The 27,741-nt window shown below is 40.2% G+C and overlaps 1 protein-coding gene across 6 annotated transcripts in view; it reads left to right on the plus strand.

Moving 5' to 3' along the window:
- Nucleotides 1-27,507, plus strand: part of KCNMA1 (potassium calcium-activated channel subfamily M alpha 1) — a 757,357-nt gene extending 729,850 nt beyond the window's left edge. For 3 of the 6 annotated variants that reach the window (XM_081250586.1, XM_081250582.1, XM_081250587.1), the window contains 3 exons: nt 12,980-13,174; nt 15,204-15,322; nt 17,227-19,875. In XM_081250586.1, the coding sequence (XP_081106712.1) occupies nt 12,980-13,174; nt 15,204-15,322; nt 17,227-17,476 (564 nt within the window). In that variant the 3' untranslated portion in view covers nt 17,477-19,875. Of the gene's footprint in view, nt 1-12,979; nt 13,175-15,203; nt 15,323-17,226; nt 19,876-26,789 lie in introns of those variants that run through there. The other 3 variants (XM_081250585.1, XM_081250584.1, XM_081250583.1) reach the window with 2 other exon arrangements.
- The last annotated feature ends 234 nt before the right edge of the window (nt 27,508-27,741 follow it).

Here is a 27,741-nt window from a genome sequence, read left to right on the forward strand (position 1 = left end):
CTCATCTTTAAAATGGGAATAATAGTAGTACCTACCTCATAGGACTGTTGAGATGATTGAAAGAGTAATGAGTGCAGCGCTTAGCACATGGCCAGCTCTATGTGCATTTCCTGTTATTGATCAATACATTATTGGGCATTTACTAAATGCCAGGCACTATTATTCATGCTGGGCATCCAGCAGTGAAGAAGAAAGATAAAGCCCTCGTGTGGTTTGAACTGTCATTCTAGTGGGCAGTCACTAGGTAAGTGACAGTAACTATGTCAGTGGGTGCCTGAATAATATCAGATAAGGGTAACTAATTTGAAGAACATAAAATAGTTTGAATGGGTGTGGAGACCTATTTTAGCCACAGTGGTCAGAGTAAAGCTGTCTTAGAAGGTAACTTGGAAGCTGACACTGAAAATCAGAAGAGAGCAGCTGGGGGTGAGGGTAACTAGCTTTCCAAGGCAGAGAGCTGGGCTCTCTTCCAGAAGTAACTGAACTTATGTTGGTAAGACTGGAGAATAGGACCATCTGGAAGATGAACCACATGATTTACTCTCTTAACTGTACTTGCATGAAGGGCTGAACCCTTGAGGTGCGTTACCGAGAGGGCTGAGTTCTCAGGCAGCCCAGTGCCATGTGACATCAGTTACATAAACAAATTCTTCTTCTGTGGCTCTACTGCTTACACTCCACTCAAGAGCCACCCTTTAGGCAGTCTAGCTCACAAGGAGACAGACAGTCCATAGTCCACCACGCAACGGGTGAGCTAGCACCGCTGTCAGCGTGGCAAATGGACCCAGAATATGCCACCTGCTCTCCCATCAGGCCAGGCAGGCCCAGGATGGAAAAGAAAATCAAATAGTTCTCATCCCTCATGAAAGAAAAATACTAAAAATAAAAACCTACACCATGAAAACTAGCAAATATAAAAAATGGCAGCTATGACATGGAAAATGACAATTTTAGAGCAATTATAAACGAAAGGCAAAGTGCCATTAAAGTTAAGGCAATGTTATTAAAAGCTGTGTTAATTTTCAGTTAAATTTTCTATAAAAGACCAATTAGTTTAAAAGGCTTGACAGCATTAACTGTGAAACATAAGCTCTGGTAATTATACTTCAAAAAAATAAAAAGAGGAAGATGCTCCAGCGTGTTGGAGACCCAGGCGCAGAGGGGCCTCCGTGGAGCAGGCTAGATGGCGCTGCGGGCTCAGATTTCCCTGGTGTAATCTGCTGGTCCTTTCCCCAGCATTTCTGGGTTTCCTCAATGTCTGATATTCTGTCTACTTACAGAATCTGAGAATCCCCGAAGTTTAGAGGCTAAGGGGTCACACCTGTGATCTGGGCCAGCTCTCTGATATTAGAGCTGAGAATGCAGAGGCACAGGGAGAAAGGGATTTTCTAAATTGGTTGCACTGTTAGCTGGTTGTTCTTTTTATAAACAATCCTTTATTGAGTATTTGTTGTGCATTAGAATTACACGAACTATCTCATTTAACACTATCCTGTAATCTGGGTTTTGTTTTGTTTTGTTTTGTTTTAATCCCTGTTATATGGATGAGGAGTCCGAGACCTAGAAAAGTTGGGCAACTTTCCTATTGTCATAGCTATTGAAAGGCAAAGCAGGGATTTTAGACTACAGCAGCTGAATTCTGAAGTCTATACATAGATCCCGGGGTGCCATGTTGCCATACTTAGATGATAGGCTGCCCTGACCAGATGTGGAACACTGACCTTAGCACTGGGAAGAGGTACTCCCATATTCCTTAGACTACACAGGTCTCTGGATCCCAGGCACTGAGCAGGACCCTGGAGAACTCCGTTCCCCAACAAACATGTGACACAGGAACGGCCATTGCAAAGGCCTCTAGCCAAAGCATCCCTGAAGACTAGTCCTGCCAGGGTTGGAGGTTCTATGTGAGACTCCCTCACAATGCTTCTAGCACAGGCATAGTGAACATGGGCTATGGTAGGGCACAGAAAAGACTAGCAGTATAAAAGCATAGGAGGCAAAGGATCACACCTACGTATTACAGAATTCTGTGTTTCTTCAATCTAGTGTTTCCATTAACCCAGAAAAGAATTGTGCCTTCTGGGTCAGGTGAGTTGTAGAGAGGTTTATTCTAGCTGCCACATCCTGCACAGGAATAGTCTTTGATGATTGACATTTGAAGTCCTAGCACCTGGTTTGCCCCCATGATGCTGAAACAGTCACTTCCTAGGCAGAAAGCGCTAGATATGATATTTAATTGCAGACTGCTCTGTACTCTGTGAGTGGTACCCTGGCCCCATAATGAAATGTGTGCCCTCCAAAGTGGCTGACTGGACATCCTTTTTCAGGAGAAGCATTGTCTTTCCACTGAGTTACTCAGATCACAAAGAGACCTTGAAACATGCTCAGGGCATACCCATATGCAGTGCTCAAAGTACTTCCCTGCAGCTGAATATTGGGGCATCAAAATGGGAGCAAGAGTGCTCTGCTAACAGACATCATTATTCTCTGCCACAGCAGGTACTGTGGCCCAAAGCACTGCTCCTTGACGCCTGCATGAAAAAAGAGAAAGGAGAGAGATCTGGGATATAGTCCCAGCTCAAGGGGCAGAGAATTGTGTTCAGTGTCATGAGTGGTTCCAGAATTTTTCAGGGACCTGTAAAATGCTCTGACCCACCCTGAAATTATACCCCTTGATGGGCAATTTTGAAAGTGACCCACTCTTGGAGTAGCATACAATTTCAGCCCAAACCAAGATCCAGGGATTAGTAGGTGCTCAATAAATGTCAGTGACTGATTGATCGAAAAGATTATGCTGTTTCAGTGTAACTGATTTCAACACAGAAGGGGAAACATGTTAAGGTCAAATCCTAAAGATTTGACAAAACAATAGCCTTTCATGATGACCTTCCTGACTTACCGTTGCAGAGCAGAACTTAGAGTGTTCTTTGTTTAAGAACCATTGACTGTATTTTCCTTAGACAATGTATTCATGTTCAGTTGGAAATTTTTGAAAGCTCAGATATATATATAAAGAAGAAAATTTAAACAAACCATATTCCCAACACCCAAAGATCAGCATGGTTAGTATTTTGGTATATTTCCTTCCAGATGGGTAGATAAATATGGAATCACCCAGTTTTATATCTTGATTTTTTTTTCTTTTCAAAGTTATTATTTTTCTGAGTGTTTAATTATGTCATATTCTTGGGTATCACTGCAAGACCTCCATAGGACTTCCTGAGACTCAGACATATGGTTGTTCCAGAATCTATTTAAACATAATCTATTGTGGGGCATTTCAGGTTTTAATTTTTTTATTATAACAATAATTAACCCTGTGATAAGTATTACTGTACATAAATCTTTGAGCAAGAAGCAACTTATTATCTTGAGATAAACTTACCGGGCTTTTAATAAATGTGAACATATTTAAAGCTCTTGGTAGACATTGCCAGATTATCCCCCAGAAACAATTGTACCAGTTGCACTACCATCACTGGTGTGTAAATGCCATCTCTTGCACTCTAGCGGGCACTGATTATCATTTTCCTTAGGGGGCCCTTTAATTGTGTTTATGGTAGTTCTGAAGTACACATAATTTTAATTTGTGTGTATAACCATGTAAATGCATATTTTCTTTTGTGAATTCTTCTATAGTTTTTATGCCTAAAAAGTGCTTGCTGAACAAGAGAACTCATCAGGTATCCTGAGATTGGTTAAATATTCAGCTATATTTTCATCAGGTTGTTTGTGGCTATATTTTTTGCCTTTAACTATTTTATAGCATTTACCTCCTTCTCCCCTCCCAACTTTATTGAGATATAATTGATTTATAACATTCTGTAAGTTTAAGGTGTGCAATGTTATATGTATATATTGTGAAATGATTACAACAGTAAGGTTCATTAATCCATCACCTCATCAGCAATTTTTTGTTGTCATTGTTGCTGAGAACTTTAAAAGTCTACTCTCTTAAGCAGTTTTCAAATATTCAATATGGTATTGTTAAGTGTGGGCACTATGTTGTAGTACGTTATGTCCCCAGAATTTATTAATTATATAACTGCAGTTTATATCCTATGGCCACCTTCACTTATTTCCCCAACCTGTACCTCCTGCCCCTGGCAACAACCAATCTATTCTGTTTCTGTAAGATCCATTTTATTTAGATTTCACATATAAGTGAGAGTATACAATATTTGTATTTCTGCAACTTGTTTCACTTAGCTCAGTGCTCTCAGGATTCATCTGTGTTGTTGCATATGGAAAGATTTCCTTCTTTTTATGGCTAAATATTATTCCATTGTATATATACCACATTTTCTTTATCCATTCATCTCTCACTGGATACTAGGTTGTTTCCACGTCTTCGCTATTGTAAATAATGCCACAGTGAACATGGGGTACAAAAGATATCTACCACTTTGAGATAGTTACTTCATGTCCTTTGGATAAATACCCAGAAGTGGAATTGCTGGATCATATGGTAGCTATCTATGTTTGTAATTTTTCGAGGCGCCACCATACTGTTTTCCATAGTGGCTATATCAGTTTACATTCCCATTAGCAGCATACAAAGGTTTCCTTTTCTCCACATCCTCACCAACACTTGTTATTTCTTGTCTTTTTGACAATAGTCATTCTAACAGGTGTGAGATGATATCTCACTGTGGTTTTGATTTGCATTTCCCTGATGATTAGTGATGTTGAGCATCTTTTAAGGCAGTGGTCCCCAACCTTTTTGGCACCAGAGACCGGTTTCGTGGAGGACAGTTTTTCCACAGATGGGGGCGGTGGGTGGGGTAGAGGGGATGGTTCGGGCGGTAATGTGAGCGATGGGGAGCGGCAGATGAAGCTTCGCTCGCTCGCCCGCCACTCACCTCCTGCTGTGCGACTCGGTTCCTAACAGGCTGCAGAGGGGTACTGGTCCATGGCCCCTGTTTTAAGGTACCTGTTGGCCATTTGAATATCTTCTTGGAAAAATGTCTATTCAGTTCCTTTGCCCATTTTTTAATCAAATTTTGGGGTTTTTTTTGCTACTGAGTTGTATAAATTCCATTTACTGCCTTTTTTAGAAGTTTAGAATAAATATATTTTCATAGTAGAAAATATATAAAATAAATAAAATTATAGGAAAAGATGAAAATCAGTCAGAATTCTATTACCAGGAATTAATCGCCATGTAAAATTTGGGGGTACCAAATACATAATATTTTTATATAACTATAACATAATACTACATAATACTAAGTATTTATATAATACTAAATAGTTTTACATAACTATAACTATATCTGTGGGGGCCTGCACTTTTAACATGAGTTTTAGATCATAGTGTTTTTTGGATCCTGCTTTTTGAATATTTTAATGTTATGTCATGTAACATAACATGCTCTGAAAGCATAATATTAATATCTGTACAATTTAAGTCACATAAGTGTATCATTATTTATTTAATCATTACCACATTGTTGAAAAAAATTTTTTTCCAGGTAACCAATTTCCCCTAAATCATTTGTTGAGTAAACATCCCTTCTCCATGGTGCATTATGCTTTCCTTATCATATTAAGAAATGAAACAGCAAACTTTTTTGTAAAGGGCCAGATGGTGAATATTTTAGACTTTTGAGAGCCGTACAGACTCTGTTGAAACTACTCAATTCTGCCATTTTAGCATAAAAGCTGAAAGCATTTTAGTAAAGCATTTTAGTAAACAAATGGGCATGTCTGGGTCTCAATAAAACTTTATTTAAAAAAAAAAACAGGTGGCAGTCAGGATTTGGCCCAAGGCCCTGATTTTCAATTCACTCTGGTTGATCTTCTAATTTTTAATATTGCCTACAATGTTTAGTTATAAACTCTTTAATATTTATTATAATATCTCAGAGGACATTTTTATAAACTGTTTCCAGAGGAAATTTAGCATAATTTTATCAAGTTTAAAAACATATCAACTCACTAAACTCACTAAATATCCTCTTGCTATTTCATTAATTGTTGCTTTATTATTTCATCCTTCTGTTTTTCTAAGATAAAAAAGAACAACAAAAAATTCTTTTAATACTTAGAATTATTTGCTGAAATTCTTTCATATTTAATAATAAAAGCATTTAAGGCTCTGAATTTGTCTCTGTAGCTTTGGCCTCAATCCATGACATTTTTATATGTCATTTTCAAACAATCTTTAATTTTTAGTACTTTGTATTCTGAGTTTGATTTCCATCTTGACCCACAGTTATTTAGGATACTTTTAAAAAAAAACTTGGAAGTGTTGGGATATTTACTTTTGTACCTACTACTCTATTTATTTTTTAAATATAGACCATACAGCTTATACTTTATTATATATATTGAGATTTTATACTTTAGGCCATCGATCATACTTTGTAATTATTGTTTGGATGCTATCTAAAATGTTATGAAGTTTAGCACAAATCTACTAAATACCCTTATTACATCCTTCATTTCCTTATATTTTGGTCTCTTTGAGCTGTGAAAACAAGAATCACAATGATATTTCACATATCAATTTTACATATGACTCTCAGTCCATGTTTAATTTACTATAATGGCTAATTCGTTTTGCTGTCTATATTTCAGTTATAATATTTTCTCCATAAATATGTTATATATTTATTGTAAATTTTAATTATGAAAATAGAGTTAAGTCGCTTAATGTAATATTTAAAATTTTTCCCTTTAAATATACTTTTCTTTGCCTGTTTTGTTTTGTTTTTTCCTCTTTATCTCTGAGACACCAGAGTTTGATTTTGGTTTTTGAACAAGTTTGAGAATCTTTGCCCTTTTATCAAATCATTTAGCTCATTTATGTTTAGTTATATAACCTACAATGCTAAAATTTTGCATTATGCTTTATAATTCTATAATTGTGTCTTTAATTATCTGTCTTTGGGTACATGGTCTGTATGCTTCTTTTCTCTAGTGATGTGAAAATTATACATTCTATTTTTAACTCTAGTTAGTGGTTACCAGATACTCTATAACTATACTTGAAACTATATTTTCTTAGTATTATTATCTAGAAAAATGTAGTAGCTCTTGATTCCTCCCTCTATAAGATCAGGGAATTTACATGTCTTAACTTTCATCCTCTTTCTCCTACCTCATTTTTCTGACTTTTAAAAATAATTTAATATTACTGTATTAATAGATAATTTTATGTCATATTTTTTCTTTCAAGAATGACTTTTGACATTTGCCTTCAGTTTTGTAGTAACATATCCTTTATTAAATTCCATGTTTTAATATATTTCACCAGCACTTTTTTTTTTTTTTTTTTTTTGCCGTACGCGGGCCTCTCACTGTTGTGGCCTCTCCCGTTGCGGAGCACAGGCTTCGGATGCACAGGCTCTGGACGCGCAGTCTCAGCGGCCATGGCTCACGGGCCCAGTTGCTCCGCAGCATGTGGGATCTTCCCGGACCAGGGCACGAACCCGTGTCCCCTGAATCAGCAGGCAGACTCTCAACCACTGCGCCACCAGGGAAGCCCCTTCACCAGTATTTTTAAACAAAATTTGCTCATTTTTTAATTTTTAAAAGTTTAAAAAGATCTCGAAGGAAGATGATTTTGTTTCTGAGTATTTTTTAAATGAAGTAAATCCATAAATGCTTAGGTACCTAGAGAAAAAATATTTCTATTGATTTCACAGATGATCAGCAGTTTAGCTATGTGTAGAACTCTTGGAATAAATGTGTCCTTTCAAAACTCAGTTGATATAGCTCTTTCCTAGGTAAGTCTCTGGCTAACCTGATCTTGTACATTTTTTTTTCCTAACAGCATTGTGTTAGGTCACTTTTTTCCTTTACTATTTTAAATTCAAATGTTCATCTAGTACAGGTCTAGGTGTTGGCTGCATTCACTCGGTGAACCATCTTCATCCTCATCCTCAGTTCATTCCTCAGCTCAGGACAGGTTGTATTCATTTGTTTCCTTGCTTGCTTGCTCATTTTTACCTGTTTGAATTTTGTTTACAACTTTCATTTGTGAACACTTGCTATTTATCAATTTGACCTCTGTTGTCTTTCCTCAACCAGCATTCTCATTAAAAAAAGAAAGAAAGAAAGAAAGGGGAAGGAAGGAAGGAAATCTCTACACATTTCTCTATGTAGTTGTTCAGGTGATTTTCTTAGTTTTAATTCCACATTTTTTTGTGTGTGTATGTGTGATTTTCAGTTCTACAGCTTATTGCTTTTTTTATTGTGATAGGAACACTTAATATGAGATCTACCCATTTAACACATTTTTCAGTGTACAATACAGTATTTTTAATTACTGCTTCTTAACAGATAAAAATCTGGCCATTACAAGTTTAGTTACCTTTTAACTCTTTTTTAAAAACACCTTTATTGAGCTATTGTGAACATCATGCAATTCACCCGTTTAAAGTGTACAAGTCAGTGTTTTCTACTATAATCGCAGATACGTACAGCCATCACCACAGTAGATTTTAGAACATTTTCATTGGCTCAAAAAGAAACTCCATATCCTTTAGCTATCCCCACTACCCCTCTGTCTCCTTCCCCCCAGCCCTAAGCAACATTAGTCTACTGACTATCTTTATAGATTTGCCTCTTCTGGACATTTTAGATAAGTGGAATCATATAATATGTAGTCTTTTGTGACTGGCTTCTTTTACTTAGCATAATGTTTGGAAGGTTCATCCATGTTGGAGCATGTATTAGTACTCCATACCTTTTCATGGCCTAATGATCATGCATGGATATAACACATTTTGTTTGTGCATTCATTAGGTGATGGACATTTGGATTATTTCTACATTTTAGCTATTATGAATAATGCTGCTATAAAAATCCATGTACAGGTTTTCATATGGACATATTTTTTCATTTCTCTTGGGTCTATACATAGGAGCAGAATTACTGGGTTATATGGTAACTTGTTTAACCATATGAGGAACTGCCAAACTGTTTCCCTAAGTGGCTGCATCATTTTATATTCCCACCAGCATTGTGTTAGGGTTCTAATTTCTCCACATCCTCACCAACTCTTGTTATGATCTTTCTTTTTTATTTTAGCCATCCTAGTGGGTGTGAAGAGGTATCTTATTGAGGCTTTGATTTGCATTTCCCTGATGACTAGTGATGTTAAGCATCTTTTCATTTGTTTGTTTAACATTTGTATGTCTTTTCAAGAGAAATGTTTATTCAAGCATTTTGTCCATTTTTAAATTTGAGTCACTTTTCTTTATGTTCTTGTGTTGCAAGATTTTTTAATATATATTTGGATACTAGACCCTTATGGGATATATGGTTTGCAAATATTTTCTCTCACTCTGTAGGGTTTCTTTTCACTTTCTGGATAGTGTACTTTGTGCACAACAATTCTCAATTTTGATGAAGTTTAATTTACATATATTTTTTCTTTTGTTGCCTATGCTTTGGGTGTCATATTTAAGAATCAGTTTTCAAATCAAAGTTCATAATGATTTACCTTTATGTTTTCTTCTAAGTGTTTTATAGTTTAACCTTTTATATTTAGGTCTTTGATCCATTTTGAATTAATTTTTGCATATGGTGTGAGGTAGGGGTCCAAATTTATTCTTCTAAATGTGGATACCCAGTTGTGGTAGCAACATTTGTTTAAGAGACTATATTCTTTCTCTGTAGAATGGTCTTGGCACCTTTGTTGAAAATCAATTGATACACAGTGTATGAGTTTATTTCTAGACTCTCAATTTGATTCCAGTAGTCCATGTCTATCCTTATGGCAATAACATACTCTCTTGATTATAGTAGCTTTGTGGTATATTTTAAAATCAGGAAGTGTGAGTCCTCCAACTTTGTTTTTCCTTTTCAGGATGGTTTGGTTATTTGGGGGGTGCTTGCAATTTCACATGAATTTTAAAATCAGTTTTTCCATTTTAATAAAAATGGTCTTTGGGGTTTTTATAGCCATTGCATTGAATCTGTAGATTGTTTGGGGGAGTATTGCCATCTTAAGAATGCTAAGTCTTCCAGTCCATGAAGTTGAGATGTCTTTCCATTTATTTAGATTTTCTTTAATTTATTTCAACAATATTTTGTAGTTTCCAGTGTACCAATCTTGAACCTCCTAAATTTATTCCTAAGTATTCTATTCTTTGTGAAACTATTATAATGAGAATTGTTTTAATTTAATTGTCTTAATTTCATTCTTATATTGTTCATTGCAAGTACATAGATACACAAATGATTTTTGTGTATTGTTTTTTGTATCCTGCAAACTTGCTGAACTCATTTATTACCTATAATATCATTTTAGTGTATTCTTTAGGATTTTCTATTTACAGGATCATGTCTTCTGTGGATAGAGATAGTTTTACATCTTCCTTTTTGATATGGATAACTTTATTTCTTTCTAGCCCTGGCTAAGACCTCTAGTGCTATGTTGAATAGAAGCAGTGAGAGTTGGCTTCCTGGTCTTATTCCTGATCTAAAAAGAAAGCATCCAGCCTTTCACCAATAAGTCTGATGTTAGCTGTGGGTTTTTAATATACGCCCTTTATCAGGTTGAGGAAATTCCCTTTCACTACTAGTTTGTTGAGTGTGTTTGTCATGAAAAAACATTGGATTCTTTTTAACCATTTTTTATTACGTTCATTTTAATTTCAATATCTTACATTTAAAAATAATTGAATAAGTTGTATGAAGGCAGCTTTCTTAACATCTGATCTTTTACTTGTTATAGATACTCTATATTTTTTTTAAATTGATTTTGATTCTAAAACAAATGCTTCCTAAATTTTTTTTACGTCTTCCAGTAACTATTTAACCAATCAAAAGAATGCTTTTCCTTTATATCTTAAATGCTGTTGCTCCCTTTTTAAAAATATTTATATTGGCTCTTTCTTTCTCTCTGTACATCGGAGCAAGGAGAGGTCTGTTTTTCAGTGTACGAGGTCGTGAATGTTCTGCCGTCCACATTTCATGCCAGTGGACTCCTCCCTGGGTGTTGATCTAGAAGGGTAATTATAGCACAAAGGCCTTTGTCACAGTTCTGTGTCCAGCACTCCTTCATTTAATGTGCTGCAGATCTGGGGTCGGGGGGTGGTCTTCTGCTTCTGATGATGGGCTGTTGGACTATAGGGAAGGGGATTTACCTCCAAAGACTTTGGGAAATGTTTTTACATGTGCCCTGAACCAGCCTCCACCAGAGTTCACCTGTGGTGGCCAGTCCTGTGGAGGCTGTCACAGTCCAGGATGCAGTCCCCCTTGACCCTCACTGGGCCTTTGCTCAGTCTAAATGGGGTCTTGTCATGGAGGCAGCCTGAGAAGTGCAGATTCAAGGGTAAAATGAATGGCCTTGGTTTGCACCACCCCCCTCTCCCTGCCACCACCAACCCACCCAAAAAAGCCAGAAAAGATTTTTTAAAAGGGAAGATTGGGAATGGGTTGACCTCTCCTCAACAAAGGCCTGAGTCTCTGATATCAGGCCAGAAAGTATTTCTCAGTGCTTCCTGTGCACGAAGCACTTTTCTAAGTGCCTCGCACATATTGGCTATATAGTCCTTATAACCACTCTATTATATTTTACAGATCATGACACTGAGGCACAAAAATGAGAAATAACTTTCCAAAGTCACGCAGCTACTAAGTGGTGAGGTCAGCGTTAAACCTCCAGCCTGCCTCTCACCCCTTAACCGCGCCAGCAACATTTCCTCCCTTACTTGTTCTTCTTCTGCTTCTCTGCCCCAGGGCATATCTGAGCTCTGGTAGATGATACATTCTCCTTAGGGTCTGACTGGTTCTGACTCACACTCCTAGTTTCCTTTGCTATTGAAATTTTGTATCACTTTGGGTATTTTTGTGAGTAGTTCAGTGAGGATAGTGATTCCGGCCTGGCTAGCAGCTATCATCTTAACTCAGAAGTCCTCATGGAATTCTTTGCATATAAACTTGATCTTAATGACAGTGCTTATTTTACGGATGAGAAAATCAAAGCCCAGAATGATTAGGCAACCTCCCCTAAGACCTAGGCCTAGTGATGGCCAAGCAGGAGAGAACTCATCCTTACCCCACTAGATTTTTGCCAGGTGAACTGTCCAAAAAACTGCTGAAGTTAAAATGCAGCTGTCTTGCCTAACCTGCTCCCAAAGGTCCATCCATCCTCAAAAGCCACAGGCAAACTTCGGCTTGATATTATTTAGCCTGTTTGATTTCTTCTTACACTGGAAAATGGAAAACAGACCCTTAACTGACATTTTTCTCAAATTAGGCTGTGTGACAAATGTCTTTTTGAGCTCTTTTATTTGACATCCTATTAAATTTTTAAAGCTCCCATTGTCTTGTTCCTGACAGACCTGTTATGTTTCAGATGTGAGACAAATGTACACGTGTAGAGGGAAACTTCTTTAATAAGCTATATTCACCTCAGACCACTGAGGTTACGTAAAAGCAAAAACACCAGGGGATCCACCTTGTCATAAATTGATCTGGCATATTTAATTGACAGAGACTTCTGGTTTAGCCTGTTATCAAAGCATGTGATAAAATTGTTGAACGTGTGGCCTTCATGATGCTCTTGGCATCTCGTTCCAACCGAGAGAGAAGTTCTGCCATTGTTGGAAGAGGCAGCTTCCTGGCACGTGGGTTACAGGAGCTCAGAGGCCGTCCTGCCTGGGTCGGGCTGCATTTTCTTACACACACCCAAGGTCCCTGAGCAAGCAGGAGAGGAAGCCATATTTACATCCCAATTAGCACGGATTATGATAAACACCAACCATTTGGACGTTAGCCCTTAAATGAAAATCCCCTGAATCAGTTTTTAAAAGTCAGGCTCTCGTGGCAGAACCAAGTAGGAGAGAAAAGAATTGAATAATTGGAGGCTGCTGTCTTTTCACTTCCCACATAAAATTATTTGAAGAGACAGGCCAGAACTTTAAACAGGAGATATCAAGGAAAGTTGTAATTTGAATGTCGGTTGTCATGACTTTAGGATGTTTGCTTAAAGGAACCCCCGCCCCCGTTCTCTTCCCAGACATACTTCAATGACAACATCCTCACCCTGATACGGACCCTGGTGACCGGAGGAGCCACGCCGGAGCTGGAGGCTCTGATTGCCGAGGAGAATGCGCTGCGCGGGGGCTACAGCACCCCCCAGACGCTGGCCAATAGGGACCGCTGCCGCGTGGCCCAGTTAGCACTGCTGGACGGGCCCTTTGCGGACCTGGGGGTGAGTTCAGGGGGCAGAGGGCACCTGAGCTGGCTGTTTGGGAATGAAGGGATCCAAATGTGTCAGACAGTTGACAAGCTAGGCCTCTGCCTTTGCTACTTTCTACAGGAAAAGAACTGTAAGAGGTGATGCTTATGGCTTACTGTGAAGCAGGCACTGGGCTTTACATGTATTCATTCATTTTAGTCCCCATGGTGACCCTTTGACGTAGGTTCCCTTATCAGACGCTTTAAGGAAAGGGGCTCAGAGAGACTGAGGACTGGTCCTATAAGGAATTTGCACTAGGGATCCTGGCTTCAGAGCCTGTGGGCTTACTGACTCCCCTCAGGTACCTTCTGCCACAGATGGGAGGCATGGGGTGGGGGGGGGCGGGTTCCAAATGCAGCCAAGGCTGGGAGCCTTTTCTACAGGTCTTAGCATGACTCAGGGCTACTTAAGCCCAACTGCACATTAATAGGCCTGCCAGAGTGCCTAAACCAGGCTGGTGTGTGCAACCCAGAGGGAGACATCAGTCACCTCTGCAGCAGCGGGGGCATGGGGGAGAGTGAATGGGTCCAGCCTCAGAATTAGGTGACCTCGGTCTGGAATTAGAGACATTAAAGAATCCACATGAGATGCTGTTGGTTTGGCCAGCGGGTCTATGTGCACATAATAAGCTACGGTGTTCTGAAAACCACCAGCGCTGGGGTCATGCCCAGAATCCTGGGGGCTGAGTACAACCATCAGTGGTTTTTAAAACTCCTCGTGGGCTATTAATTCTGAGGCTGGGCCCAGTCACCCTCCCCCATGCCCCTGCTGCTGCAGAGGGACCCATGCCTCCCTTTGGGTTCCACGCACCAGCCTGGCTCAAGCACTCTGGCACAAGTATGCAGTCTTGACCCTTATTCCCAGCCCAACGCCATGGATGCATTCAAGGGCTGGAGCCACCAGTCTTGGGAGCCAGTAAACCCATTGTACAAAAAATAGTGCCACCCAGAAAGTCCAAATAGTAGAAAAGGAGCCAAGGAAAGGGTCACTTTCTCCATTTCTTCTGAAACCCTGATGCCAGCTTGCACTATATTTTAGTTTGGTTATGGGCAGGGATCTGTGCTAGACTGGGCTTTTTTAAAAGGCCACCTCCATAGCTAGTGGCTCTTTTCATCATCACTTACTCAATGATACACTTTAAAAGAAAAAAGACTTTAAATAATGATAAGATCTGGCTCCTTTTGTGTTCTCTAATGTGATGCCCATCTGAAAATTTCGGTAACAGGAAGGACAGATGCAGTCACTTTATTCCCAGTGAAGTCAGCCTTTGGTGCCCTTCCTATAATAATATCTACCTGAAGCCAACTGGCTGCATGAAGCCAGCATTTCTGAGTGAATGAGTTTGCTTTCACATTCCGCATCAGGCCCCAGACCCTTGGAAGGTGACTGTGAACTGATTAGAACTGTGAATCCCAGTTATTCAGCCTGCAGACCTCCAGCTCCTGGGGAAACACATTCCCTTCCACCCTTGCCATCTCTGAGGTCTGTAAATTGTGCTTTTCACACAGTCCTTCTCTGAAAGAGTCTGTCACCATAGTACCTGGTAGGGTCTTTTCTCCTGGCAGTGATTTTCATTATCACTCGAGCAGTTTTGACAACACGGTCAGATCACAGTGATTACAGCTGAGCTGGGGCTAAACATCATCACCATTTTGCAGAGCTGGTTTCTTCTCCTCAGCTGAACAGACATCTGAGACCTTCAAGCTTATACCATCACTTAAAATAAGGAGAGGCCCCATCTCCTTGGAGCTCTCATCGCTGCAGATGGAAAACTAGAGAGAACCAGAGGAAAACCCATTATTATCTGATCCCCAAAAATCACCGGTATTGAGGTGTAAGCTGTAAACCACACTAACTTCTTCAGCTACGGTTCCTTGGTACAGACCCTCCGACTCAGGAGACACTGAAATGAGCTTTCATTAAAAAGCCCTTTTCTCCCCGGGACCTCTCCTTTCAGGCAAATAAAAATGCTTTTTCTCTCTGTTCTTTTGTTGACTCCCAGGATGGTGGTTGTTATGGTGATCTGTTCTGCAAAGCTCTGAAAACATATAATATGCTTTGTTTTGGAATTTATCGGCTGAGAGATGCTCACCTCAGCACCCCCAGCCAATGCACGAAGAGGTGAGTATGTTTCCACTCCCACCCGCAAGGCAGAGACATAAATGCCCTCTCCTGTCCCCCGCAACGAGGGCAAAGGTCTACATACACACTCTCAACGTGCAAATTACTCTGCCCACATTAAATCCGTCACTGAGTTTGTTGGTTGTGGGAAGCTTTTTTCTTTAGTGACTAATAGCAGATATAAAGACATTGTGGGAAAAATTCAAGTTTTATGGGATAGTTCCATCCATCACCTAATTACAGAAGTCTGAAGGCAAGCATGTCCTCCAAACTCCTGCTACTGGGATAATTCTGTTGGTACCTAATATAGAAATATTTCATATTGCTACTGTTTAAGGTAAATGGTTCCTTTGCCGTGTCTTAGACACCTATATATATAATTTTTTTATTGAAGTATAGTTGATTTGCAATGTTGTGTTAACTTCAGGTGTACAGCAAAGTGATTCAGTAATGTGTGTGTGTGTGTGTGTGTGTGTGTATATATATGTTCTTTTTCATAGATACCTATCTTTTTACTTAATGTATTTTTCAATTGACTTACTTTTATATATGTATTTTAAAGAAAACTATATATTATTACCTGAAGCAGAAAAAAATAACATTTCATAAATGCTAGCTATATTTTTCTAATAAACATTAAAGTACATACATAGCAGCCTAAAATTAAAAGTACATCCTAGAATTGCCAAAATCAGTGTGTTCATGTAATATACCCCAGGAAACAATGCCATAGAGATGAGTGTCTCTCAGACCTGCTTGCATAGTAGAATCACTGCAGGTACTTTTAAAAAGTAGTCTGATGACTCTGACTTAACTGGTATGGAATGAAAATATGTAGTTTTAATGCCCAGAGATTACAGTTGAGCTGGAGTTGAGCATAATTGCTGTACACCAGTGGGTTCTCAAAGTTAGGTGAACATGAGAATCATCTGTAAAGCTTGTTAAAACACAAATTGCTGGACCCCACGCTCAGAGTGTCTGACTCAGTAGGTCTTGGGTGGGGTTGCTTAAGAATTTGCATTTTAACAGCAAGGACCTACTGTATAGCACAGGGAAGTATATTCAGTACCTTGTAATAACCTGTAATGGAAAAGAATCTGAAAAAGAACATATATATGTATATATATATATATATATAGGGAGAGAGAGAGAGAGAGAGAGCTGAATCACTTTGCTGTACACCTGAAACTAACACAACATTGTAAGTCAACTATACTTCAATAAAAGAAAAAAAGAATTTGCATTTTTAGGAAGTTCCCAGATGATGCTGATATGTCTGGCCTGAGGACCACAATTTTGAAATCCCCTGCTAGAAATGAAACAAAGTGATTTTTAGTTATGTCTAGTGTTAACCAGGGAAAAACATGATCAAATTGAGGAGAACAGCTAAAGCCTGAGGGACACATAGGCAGGGAAGTGTTTTATATTCTTCCATTAAGTGAAATCCTCTACCAAGGTTGATTTTTAAACGATAAAGAGGGAGGGAGGATTAAGATTTTGCTAGATCATGGTAAACAAAGATCCTGTGACATATGTCTGAGATTGTGAGAACATTCTAGAATGAGAGATGCAGTGCAATCCTGGAAACCTCCTGCATGCCCTCAGGCCACTCAGGATCAGAAGGGAACTTGATATTGTATTGAAAGGGGTACGTAGACCACAGGAAGTACCGTTTGGTTCTCCCATGACTGGAGCTAATTCAGCATCTCTGCCAGGGCTCATGGCTGACTTCCTCTGTTGAGCTAAACAGAGGAAGAGTTTGTTCCACTTGGAAGATACTGTTTAAGGCCTTGGACCAGCTGGAAGTCCATCTCCCAGATCCTCGGGTAGACCTGGTTTGGTTCAGAGGTGAAACCTCCACCGAGTTATCCTCATTCTATGACCTCTTTGCTCTCCGCGTCCAGGTATGTCATCACCAACCCCCCGTACGAGTTTGAGCTCGTGCCGACGGACCTGATCTTCTGCTTAATGCAGTTTGACCACAACGCCGGCCAGTCCCGGGCCAGCCTCTCCCATTCCTCCCACTCGTCCCAGTCCTCCAGCAAGAAGAGCTCCTCCGTTCACTCCATCCCATCCACAGCAAACCGACAGAACCGGCCCAAGTCCCGGGAGTCCCGAGACAAACAGAAGTACGTGCAGGAAGAGCGGCTCTGATATGTGTATCCACTGCCTCCGTGTGTGAAACTGTATCTGCCACTCATTTTCCCAGTGGGTGTTTCCAACAGTAACTTTTCCCATTTTCCCCTGTAGTCCCCCCCTTTTCTTTACACATATTTGCATATGTATGATAGCGTGCATGTGGTTGTCGTTTTTATTCCACCACCATAAAACCCTTGAGCACAACAGCAAATAAGCAGACGGACCAAAAGTTATTTATGATTCTAGGGGAAAAATAACCCTAAGGCATGCTCCAGACATAAATAGCTCACTGCAGGAATGAGTTCACAGATAAGAAGGGAGCGCTTGTGATCCACATCCGTTATGCAAAGCAAGTTTAGTTAATGTAGAAGAAAAGTTTATTCTGATGTTTAAGGATTATCAGGGTGCTTTGGGTTTTCTTTTTGTTGTTGTTGTTTTTCTTTCTTTCTCTTGTTTTTCTTTTTTTTATATATACACACAATAATATATACACACGTTTATTTGAAACAAGCAACCAAAACATATTGGTTTTTTCCACTCTCTGGGCCGAAATATCGCGAAGCATTTGAAAGGCTTTTGCCATTTGTGTAGGTGATGAAGCACCTGCTTGTTAGAACATTGGAGATTTTTTTAGTTACTCACCAAGGCCTTTTGTCCCAGAGCTAGCTTCCTTTGGGAGTTCATATGAACATTTCTTCCCTTACTGTGGAGGAAAGAATAGTTCCCTTCGTGGAAGTATCAAATGCTAGTCATTTTATTTAAGTGAAAAGAGGTTTGATTGCATATTAAATTGTTATTCTGTCTCCTTATGCTGCCATATGAATAGCTGTTTTTTCCTCTCACTTTTGACATTTGGGATGAAAAGCCATATGTATCATAAATATCAGATGTAAGTCATTAAAAACTGCCTTCCTGGGACTTTTACATCTTTTAAAAGGTGAATTACTTACCTTATGTACAGAATAAATAATGCTCAGGAAAGAGCAAGTATTTTTCCACGCATTCTCAGGGGACCTTTTTACTCCCCTTTGTTTGATTAGTTAGGGCCCCAATGCTAGCGAGGAGCAAGGGCTGGGGCCACGGTAGAGAGAGGAAGATAAACCCAGCGGCAGATCATGTTTTTCTAGGAGCCGACACGCTAAATAAATCAGAATGTAGGAGGATCAAGCCACAGTTGACTCAACAAAGACAAAAGCCAGCTACTACCTTCAGCTGTTGGCACAGCTGCATGATGCTGGCTGTCCCAAAGCAGAAAGCTGGTGGGAAAAATTCCTCATCATCAATTTCTTTAACGTAGCCAATCCACTTAGGCAGGTGAATGACAGTAATAGAGAATGACCCCCTTGTCATTACCAGATGGGAGAGTAGAAAAAGAGTGCAACAGTGAGCCAGACACATTTTGGTATAATTATTTTTTCTTTCATTTTCTTTCTTTCTTTTTTTAAAGTTAGTAAGCATGAGGGAAAAGGTAGAAAAATAACCCTTTTTTCAATATACAGTTGTCAGATATTCTATGCATGCAAATCATGCTTTAGGCAGTACAGTAGTTCTTAAAAATCGGCCAACTCCACCATGACCAAATTCTTGTATGGATGGACTAGCCCTGGGCTGCTATATACCTATTTGAAATGTTTACTTGAAAACAAATTCCATCAAACAACATAGGGTGGAGGGGAGGAGAAAAATGTCACAGCTGTAACCATCTCTAAAAAGGTGTTTTTATGGTGAATGTTTTGGGTTTAGATTTTGGATTCCCTGTCCCCCCAAGCATGATAGTTTTGGAGATTTGCTTGCTGTGTGAATTGACAAGCACTTTTACTGACAAAATGGTGAGGCTCCATCAGAACATCCGTCCCCACACCCAAGACAGAGCAGTGCAGTGTTGCAATCGGTATTGGGGTGGGGAATCATTGTATACATGTATATTAAAAAGCCCTATGAGTGGAAGACTTTTTTCAAATTATTTTTGTCCCTATATATATTGATTTATATATTACGTATAACTATCTTTTTATATATAACTATATATATACACATATATACAGATATATGTGTGTGTGTATATATATACACACACACACACACACACACACATATCCCCTAGTTTTGGATCATGAAGAGCTCTTCATGCGTTCTTTGCAAAGGAGGTTATAAAGTTATACCCTCAGAACATTTATAACTATAAGAATGTGCCAGTTAAAGTGCTCAACAGGAAATATGACAGTTTAAAAGCATTGTAAAACTCACATAGCTTACTTCTCTCTCTAAAGTGCAACAAGGATGAATAGAATGGGCCAAGGTATGACAATTACTGGTTCTGCATGACCTAGCCACTGCTGGGGGTTTTCTTCTATAACGTTGTCCTTGTGAAAACTTTTGTGAAATTAAAAAAAAAAAAGGAGTTACAAATTTTATTCTGTTATTGGTTTGTTTATTTTTATTTCTATTGTTCTGTTTGTGGTTTTATTTATTTATTTTGCTTTTTTTTTTCCTCCCCATCTCCCCACCTCTTCCCTTCCTCCTTCTCCACCTTCCTCCACTTTCTAAATTGCTCAGTGCAATGAGGCTGTCCTGCTGCTACCGCTAGACCCCTTAGAGTTTGTTTTGGTGTTCCTGGGTTTGGGGTTGGGTGATCTGGGGGAAACTTCTCTCCATCTGGCTTGCCTTTCAATCTGCACGTGGCCTCCCTGCCCACCTTGGTACCTTGCTCCAAGTCCAAAAGCATTTTCCCATCAAGAAACCCAGCTTCCTCCACTTCCCCCCATTATCACCACTCCAACCCAGTCCCCCATCAGTCTGTCCACATTTCTGTGTTTATCTTGGCAAGACCGACTAAATCAAGTGATGATGCCAGGTGATAAGCTTTTCTGGAAAACGTTTGCAGCTTTTCCACTTGGCAAACTTGCTTCTTGGTCAATAGTTCACCCTCCTTTCAATTTAAACCAGGAGGGTTATTAATGGTAAAGAGCATTGGTCTCCTTGCAGTTGGATCAGTGTGACCCCCAAATTAAAGCTGTTCAGCTGGATATATCAACTCGATAGCCCACACCCAGTCATCTGGGGCTTGATGATTCAGTCTCTATATTACCTGGATCTCTTCTCCCACCTGCCTTTCAGACACTTGTGAAATCCCAACCAGAGACTGGGCAGATAGAGAGAAGTAAATCCAAAATATGTTTTTTATACAATCTGTTAGCAGCTCTGATGAGAGGACCTTGTGACGGGAATGGAGTGGGAACAGACTGTGACTTGTGATGAAATTTTGGGATTTTCCCTGGACTTCAGGCGTACAGTTGAGAGTTGATTGTACTTGGCTAATGATATATTCAGTGATGAAAAAGGTATCATTATTACTTCTATTTTTTATGAGCCCAAACTACTATATTGTTTTTTCCTCAGTTGAATGAAGAATCTCTTCCATGGGTTTTCATGTGACCCCAAACTTCTCATCCTTCTTTCAGGTTCTCTTAGGAAGCAGGCTTACAAGGTTTTCATATGACGTCTCTCCTCTTCCCCCTTTCCACCCCAAAAATAAACAAGTAGGTCAGGGTGGAAAGCGAAAGAGTTTTTGAAGAGAAAGGATGTGCACTTAAAGAGAACAATAGCTAGAAACTCAATTATCTGCGCCATTCTAAAAGAGAAGCAGTTCGTAAGCCGTTCAGTTCAGTTTGTTTTAGGCTTTGAAAGGGGTGAACCTTAAGTAAGTGGATAGACCAGGAGGCACAGTGAAACCCTCTCAGCCTCAACACTCAGGTGATCATGAAATCAACATCCCTAATACCTGCTACCCAGGGTCCTCCCTGAAGCCAGTTCAAACGGATAAAGAGAAACTTGGACCCTTATAGTTAGATTTCTACCATTATTGGGAGAGGTTTCAAATTCTATTATGAATATTACAGGTTATGACCCAGAACCTTACTCTCAATAGGTGCTCAATAAATATTTTTTAAATGAATTGACCTTAAAAATTCTTATACCTTTAATCATTTGACAAGTTATCTTCACCTCCTTGGCCTATCTTAGCCAATTTCAAGGAATGCCTGTAGATGGTTCACAATACTGTCATGTTGTTGGCACTTTCTCAAGCTGAATACACAGCTTCTGAGAAAGGGGAACACCCCCGTAAGTTCAGTGAGTGGAGAGACTGACTCTGCCCCCCGCCAGCATCCTCAGGATCCCAGATGACCAGAGGAACCTTTTAACTGGCTCTTCAGCATGGGAAAAGCCGAAAGGTGTCTGCATCCCAATAGAGACAATTAAATCAACCTGCCAGGTTCCTATAGCAACAGGCTCCTGAAGGAGAAAGAAGAGAGTGCAGAAACTTCAGGGCCTGCGGAAATCAAGACAGGGTAAAAAATCAATGTCTCAATCAGCTTCTTTCAGCCCACCCCTGCTTTGTCATAAGGTGATGAAGTAGCTGTGGGCACCTGTCACTAACTTGGTAGACTATCTCCCACCAGGAGATTGTACATCCATCACATAGGGAGGTGAGAGGGATCATCCCCTACCGCCTGAAAGGGAGGAGTGAAAAGTCCACCCTTGGGGTGTCAGCTGGATCAAGCCACAGAAGAGGGCCAGGAGGGAGCAGTTGTTCTGCCTAGGGAATGGCAGCATCAGCCTTACAGTTCGAAGGGGCAAAGAGAGTCATACTGGACAGTTGCAAAGGAGCGAGACAGTTTTCATAAGTAAAAACTGCTCTGGTTCTGGTGCAGTTTTCATTTCTGTGAAGTAACCATACTTTGCCCATGGAGAGGAAAGGCAGCAGTATGTGTGAGTGGGGTCCTCTGGCACCTTGGGGTCTGCTAGGCAGGGGGCGGGGGGAAGGCCAGACTAGCTCTCCGAAGCGTGAGATGTGAAACCACACAGCGTTACCTTTGAAGGCTTGGGCTCCTTGTTAGCTCTTAAACGGTTCTCAACTGTTATCTCTATCCAAATGGAATCTTTCCCTTTCAAGCCCTTTCTCTCTGAACTTCAGCTTGTGGTACAGCGAGAAAAGGCCCAATTATTCCAAGTACCTTTGCTGTATCATCATCTCCCCTTTCATGCTCTCTTCTCTGGAGAGTAGTTAAGTGAAAAGGCCAAATCCCACAGCACTGACAACCCACAGAGCCAGCAAAGAGACTCTGTTGTCACAGTGCAGCCTGTTGCTCTGCTTCTGGGTCCCCAGGCAGTTATGTCAGCCCAAGTCTCAAGCCCTTCCCTGCCGTAGCCTACTCCTGTGGGATTCCTCATGGCTGGACGAAGTCCTAACCTTTATTCTAGACCCTTGAATGTCAGTGATGAGAGTAGTAATGGAAGACAGAGATGGCTTGCAGGTGGGGTAGGGCCCCTGTCAAGTTGAAAGCCAATATTTCAGACACAAGGACCACTGAAGGGTGTCACTCCTGCCTCTCCTCACCTTCCCAAGGAAGGCTACCCAACCGAACCCTTCTCCATCATCTCTGCTGCCCAAATCCCCTTTCTTCTGGCCAGCACCCAAGTTTATACACCTCAGTTCTCCACCCTAGTTTATCTGCAATCACACCAAAAGGCATCACCTATCCTTATGCCGTCCTTTAGCGCGGAGAGTACTCATATCCATGCTGACCTTATACTAAAAACTAACAAACGCCAAGTGCTTACCCTGGGCTAGACACTCTTCCAAGCACTTTATGTATATTAACTCATTCAATTCTCGAGATAACCTCAGATGTAGATGCTATTAGTATTTCCATGTGAAAGATACAGAATCCAAGGGACAGGTTTGTTCAAAGTCACCCAGCCAGGAAGTGCCAGAGAGGTATTTAAATCTAAAGTCCATGAACTTTATGCTATAATGCCCCGTAATATTACTAATAATACTGGTAGTCTTAACAGTTCACATTGACTTACCATGTATGTGGATAAGTGCTTCATGGACACTAGCCCCTTTCATCCAAACAACACCATTAGGAAGGTCCATTAGCCCCATTTTACAGATGAGAAACTGAAGTTAAGATACATTATGTAACAACCCGGAGCCACACAACTAGTACGTGAGAGAACCAGATCTCCCCTTGACCTTAACCTACTGCTCTATGCCATCTCCTTGGTTGCGGTGGATGGCTCATGGCATGGCTGGCCTTGATAGGTGACACCTCCCAATGGCAGTGTCACATCTCTGCAGTTATTTTCTGGGTTTGATCTTGTTCTACCAGATCACTTGCCACAGACTGTTAAATGCCACTCCTTCCCTGACTTCAGGCACGTGCCACAGTCTATGCACAGTGATGACATCATGCATCACATCTTCAAGAAGCTTATTAACAAATGGATTTCTTTTCCTTTGGCAGGGAGGAGGCCCTCAAAACCAGATCCATTGCCCTTCTCATCCTAGGGATGAAAATAAAGCCCCCAGAAGTCTTTTTGGCTCGTGGGATGAGGCAGGGAGAGAGGAGACCAGCTCAGGGATATGGATCGACCCTGGACCACTTCAGCACTCACGTGAATTCCTTCCCTGAGTACTCTTCCTTGAGGCCAATATTGTAGGCACCCAGTGGTGCGGCTCCTTTGGAAGGCACAATTCGATAAACCAAAGTGTCATTTTCATAGCAAAGGTCTCTCCATTGGAGCAGAATGACTGGCAATCGTTAAAGTGTGGTTCCTCTCAAGCCCTTTGGGAGAAACACCTTTGCCCCCAGACATTTTAGTGAAATGCTCAGAGCATTCATCTATTTCCATTTCTTCAACATCATATCTAACCAAGTCTCCAACAAAACAGCTGTTTACATCTTACAAGGCACCCGAATTAAAAAGCCTGTTTCTCAGGCATAACGAAAACCTCAGCTTGTCACCAGGGTACACTTTAACGCAACTCCTTTTTGTGTTGAAGCTGAATGGCCAAAACACAGGGAGAACTCTGCTTAGATTATATTTATGGCAAGAAATGTAAAAGGAAAGAGAGAAAGAAGCTTAAATGGGGAAATAATGCTCTCTTTCTTACAGACAGCAGGAGGAAATGGATATTCTCTCTGCCGTGAAAGGTCAAGATGCCAACTTTGAATTGAACTGTAAAGACTAAATTCTGAACAATTATTCTCTGCAGCAGTTGTAAAAATTTCAGCAAATTGCAGCTGTCTTAGGTCTTTCACCCAGAAGGCCTACTCATTTCCATCAGTAGAGTTCACTCTCCCTTCCAACCTGGCATGTCCAACCTAGCACTAAATCCCTTTGCAAAATCTGTCCACAGAAGGGCGTGGCCAAAATCAAGGGCAGCTCAGGCAAACAGCACAGACACTGGGTTCAGCTCTTCTGAAAATCATCTTTATACATACACCATTGGAAAAAGTCATAGTTTGAAATTGTTTCAGCGGCCTGGCAATGCTTTTAAAACATGATAACCATCATACTTTACTCCTCTCTGAAAGGTTAGTTTAATCGTAGATCACAAAAAAATTGGTTTCCGCAAATGTATAATGGTTCATCTGTGTCACACTTGAACTAAATGCTTTTTTAAATGGAGCTGAAATTATTTTGATGTGTACACAGTCCCGGATTTCTATACAACCTTTTTTAACCAGCCCATCAGGAACCTTGCCTCTACAGCCTCATTAATAATTCAGATGTGCTGATGACTTTAAAAGATCTATGGAATTGAAGCTTAGGAAAAAAAAAAAAAAGCTCTGCTTGACAAAAAGATAAATGAATGTAGAAAGAAGCTGTAGGAGTCTGGCAAGCTGTAGATCATCTCAGAACAGATTGTAACTTTATCATTCTGTCAGGGGGAATAATTTAAAGCACTTAATCAGTTAGCTTCACTGTGAGGATGTAGCATTATGAATTCGTATCGTCCAATCTGTTCAAATCAAAGGGAACTTAATTATAATAGGTGAGAGAGCCAGTGCAGGAAGGAGAGAGAGGGATGGAGAATGATCCAAGAGGCAGGAAGTTTCCTGGGGTGTGTAAACCAAGCTGCTGAACAAAGGTTAGTGAGTGAGCTTTCACCAAGGCTCGTCCTGCCTCCAGCTCGGTGTCTACAATGGGGGCTCAGGGCACTGGACACAGCAAGAGGAAGCATGGTCCAAAGAGAGACAAGCAGAGTGGTTGTGAGCTGACCATACATACCAGATCTATAAATCATTAGCCATGCAGGGAGACACACACACACACACACACACACACACACGGTCCTCTATCATGATCAAGCCAGGTGAGCAATTTTGTTAACGTATTCATCCAGGACCACTGACAAGGCAGTTATGAATTGCTCTGATAGGCAGAAAAGAAGGCCGGAGAGGCCATTGTCTCTATAGCAGTGGGTGTGCTTGAAAGCTTTTTCCCTTTTTCTTTACTTTCCCTAAGCTACTAAAATGAGGCATATGATTCTCAAGTTAGAATGCACTATTTGCCCCAGTCCCTTTGTATCTGTACACATGGCTGATTTCCCAGAAAATTCCAATTGTAGAAAGAGGCGGGGATGAGGGCTGAGTCTTATGAAATAGCACTGAACTGCCAGGAGGATGCTAGGCCATTTTCATCCTCACCCCAGCCTCTGAATGCCCTGACTCAGCATTCTCTTTCAGCCATCTCTGGATTTAGGGTGGAAATGAAATGCCAAGACTTCGTCAAGCTCCCTTGTTGACAGCTTGGGTGATTATAGTCGGTTAAGATAGTGCCACTAGGAATTCTTTTCATAACTTTATAGCAACATAGAGTTTTCTTTCTTGAAATTAAAGCCATCTCAAAAGCCTCTGAAAACATTGGTTGCTATTCTGATTTTTCACCCTCATTGACCAGCAAAAATCTGTGGGCTTACTTTAAGATCCCCAAAACTGGCTGCAGAAGAAACAAAAGAGTGGTATGATTGAGATATACCTTTAAGTATGCTTGTACAAGCAAAGAAGGAGGTCCTGCATAAGATTCTAGATCACTCAGTCTGTGGAAGGGACAATGTCCCTCAGTTTCCACTCAAATCAATGGATGCACAAATCTTTCTTTAGGTGCAATGCCCATACCTAATATTTGTTATATTCACCATCTCCTCGCCACTAAAGCTTTTTAGGCCAAGAAATGAACCCCAGGGAACACTGCCAGAGTTAGTCTTCCAACCCCTCTTTATTCTCTGAAGTCCACCCCTGGTGCCTCCAAGTCCCAATAGCCCATTGGTTCATCACTTGCTACGGGCAGCTGAGGTATGTTTCAGGTTCCTGGGTTCTCCCTACACTGCACTGTCTCTCTTACCAATTACTCACTGTCAGCTTCTCTCAATTACCTTTTTTGCATTTTTCAATGAACTTTCCAAAGTCTTTGCCCTAGGACTAATTAAACTTCTCATTTCTCCTTCTTGTTCTCTATCCGTTTTGCCCTTTAGCAGAAAAGAAATGGTTTACAGATGAACCGGATAATGCATATCCCAGAAACATTCAAATCAAGCCCATGAGTACCCACATGGCTAACCAGATCAACCAATATAAATCCACAAGCAGCTTGATTCCACCAATCAGAGAAGTTGAAGATGAATGTTGACTCCCAGGAGACCAGAACTATTTTTTTAAAGCCTGACAAACTTCATAAATGGTGACGTGACTTTTCTTCCTCTTACATGCTGAATCACTGGTGGAAACGTTAGGATAAGCAAGAATTGCAAGAAAAATAAAGTAGACAGATCTTTCTCTTTGCCTTGAATATTGCTTCCATGTATTTTGGAAAAGAAAATGATTTCATTTATATATGAACATACTAAAATAGTCATGTATAGCCTCTAGCATTTTAAATTATTTTTATTTATTAGAAGGAAAATATATTTTTTCTTTTTTTTCCATTGTCATATATATATTCCCTATATCTAACAATGCAAACTCAAAAGGAATGTGGCCAGACTCCTTATGCATACTTCTCTTCTTTCTCTCTTTTTCTTTGAGGAGAATGATGGTCACCACCACAGTTAATTATAATTAAGGGAAATGGATTATTAAGACAACTTTAAAATGGTCCAATAATGTAAACATGTATTTTAGTAAATTTTAAAAAGAAGACAAAAGAGGGCAGGTGAATTTCCTAGATGGGTATGCATTTTGGCTGTACTGATACCAGCTCTTAATAAATGGAAAGTTACTTATTTTCGAAAGTCATATTTTTGTAGTTTTAGTTTTCATCCTGTATTTCTCACCTTTTGTTCATATATTTAAAGGGAAGACCTTCTTGCAGCTTTTCTACAAATGCCAGATCGGGTTTACCCTGCCAACTAACAATACCAGGAGGGTTGTGAGCATGCCTGGGACATGGAAGTTGAGGACCAGATGCACAGAAGACATTTCTCTGTT

The sequence above is a fragment of the Mesoplodon bidens genome (genome assembly GCF_964165515.1).
Source record: "Mesoplodon bidens genome assembly, chromosome: 1".
NCBI classification, from domain to species: Eukaryota; Metazoa; Chordata; class Mammalia; order Artiodactyla; family Ziphiidae; genus Mesoplodon; species Mesoplodon bidens.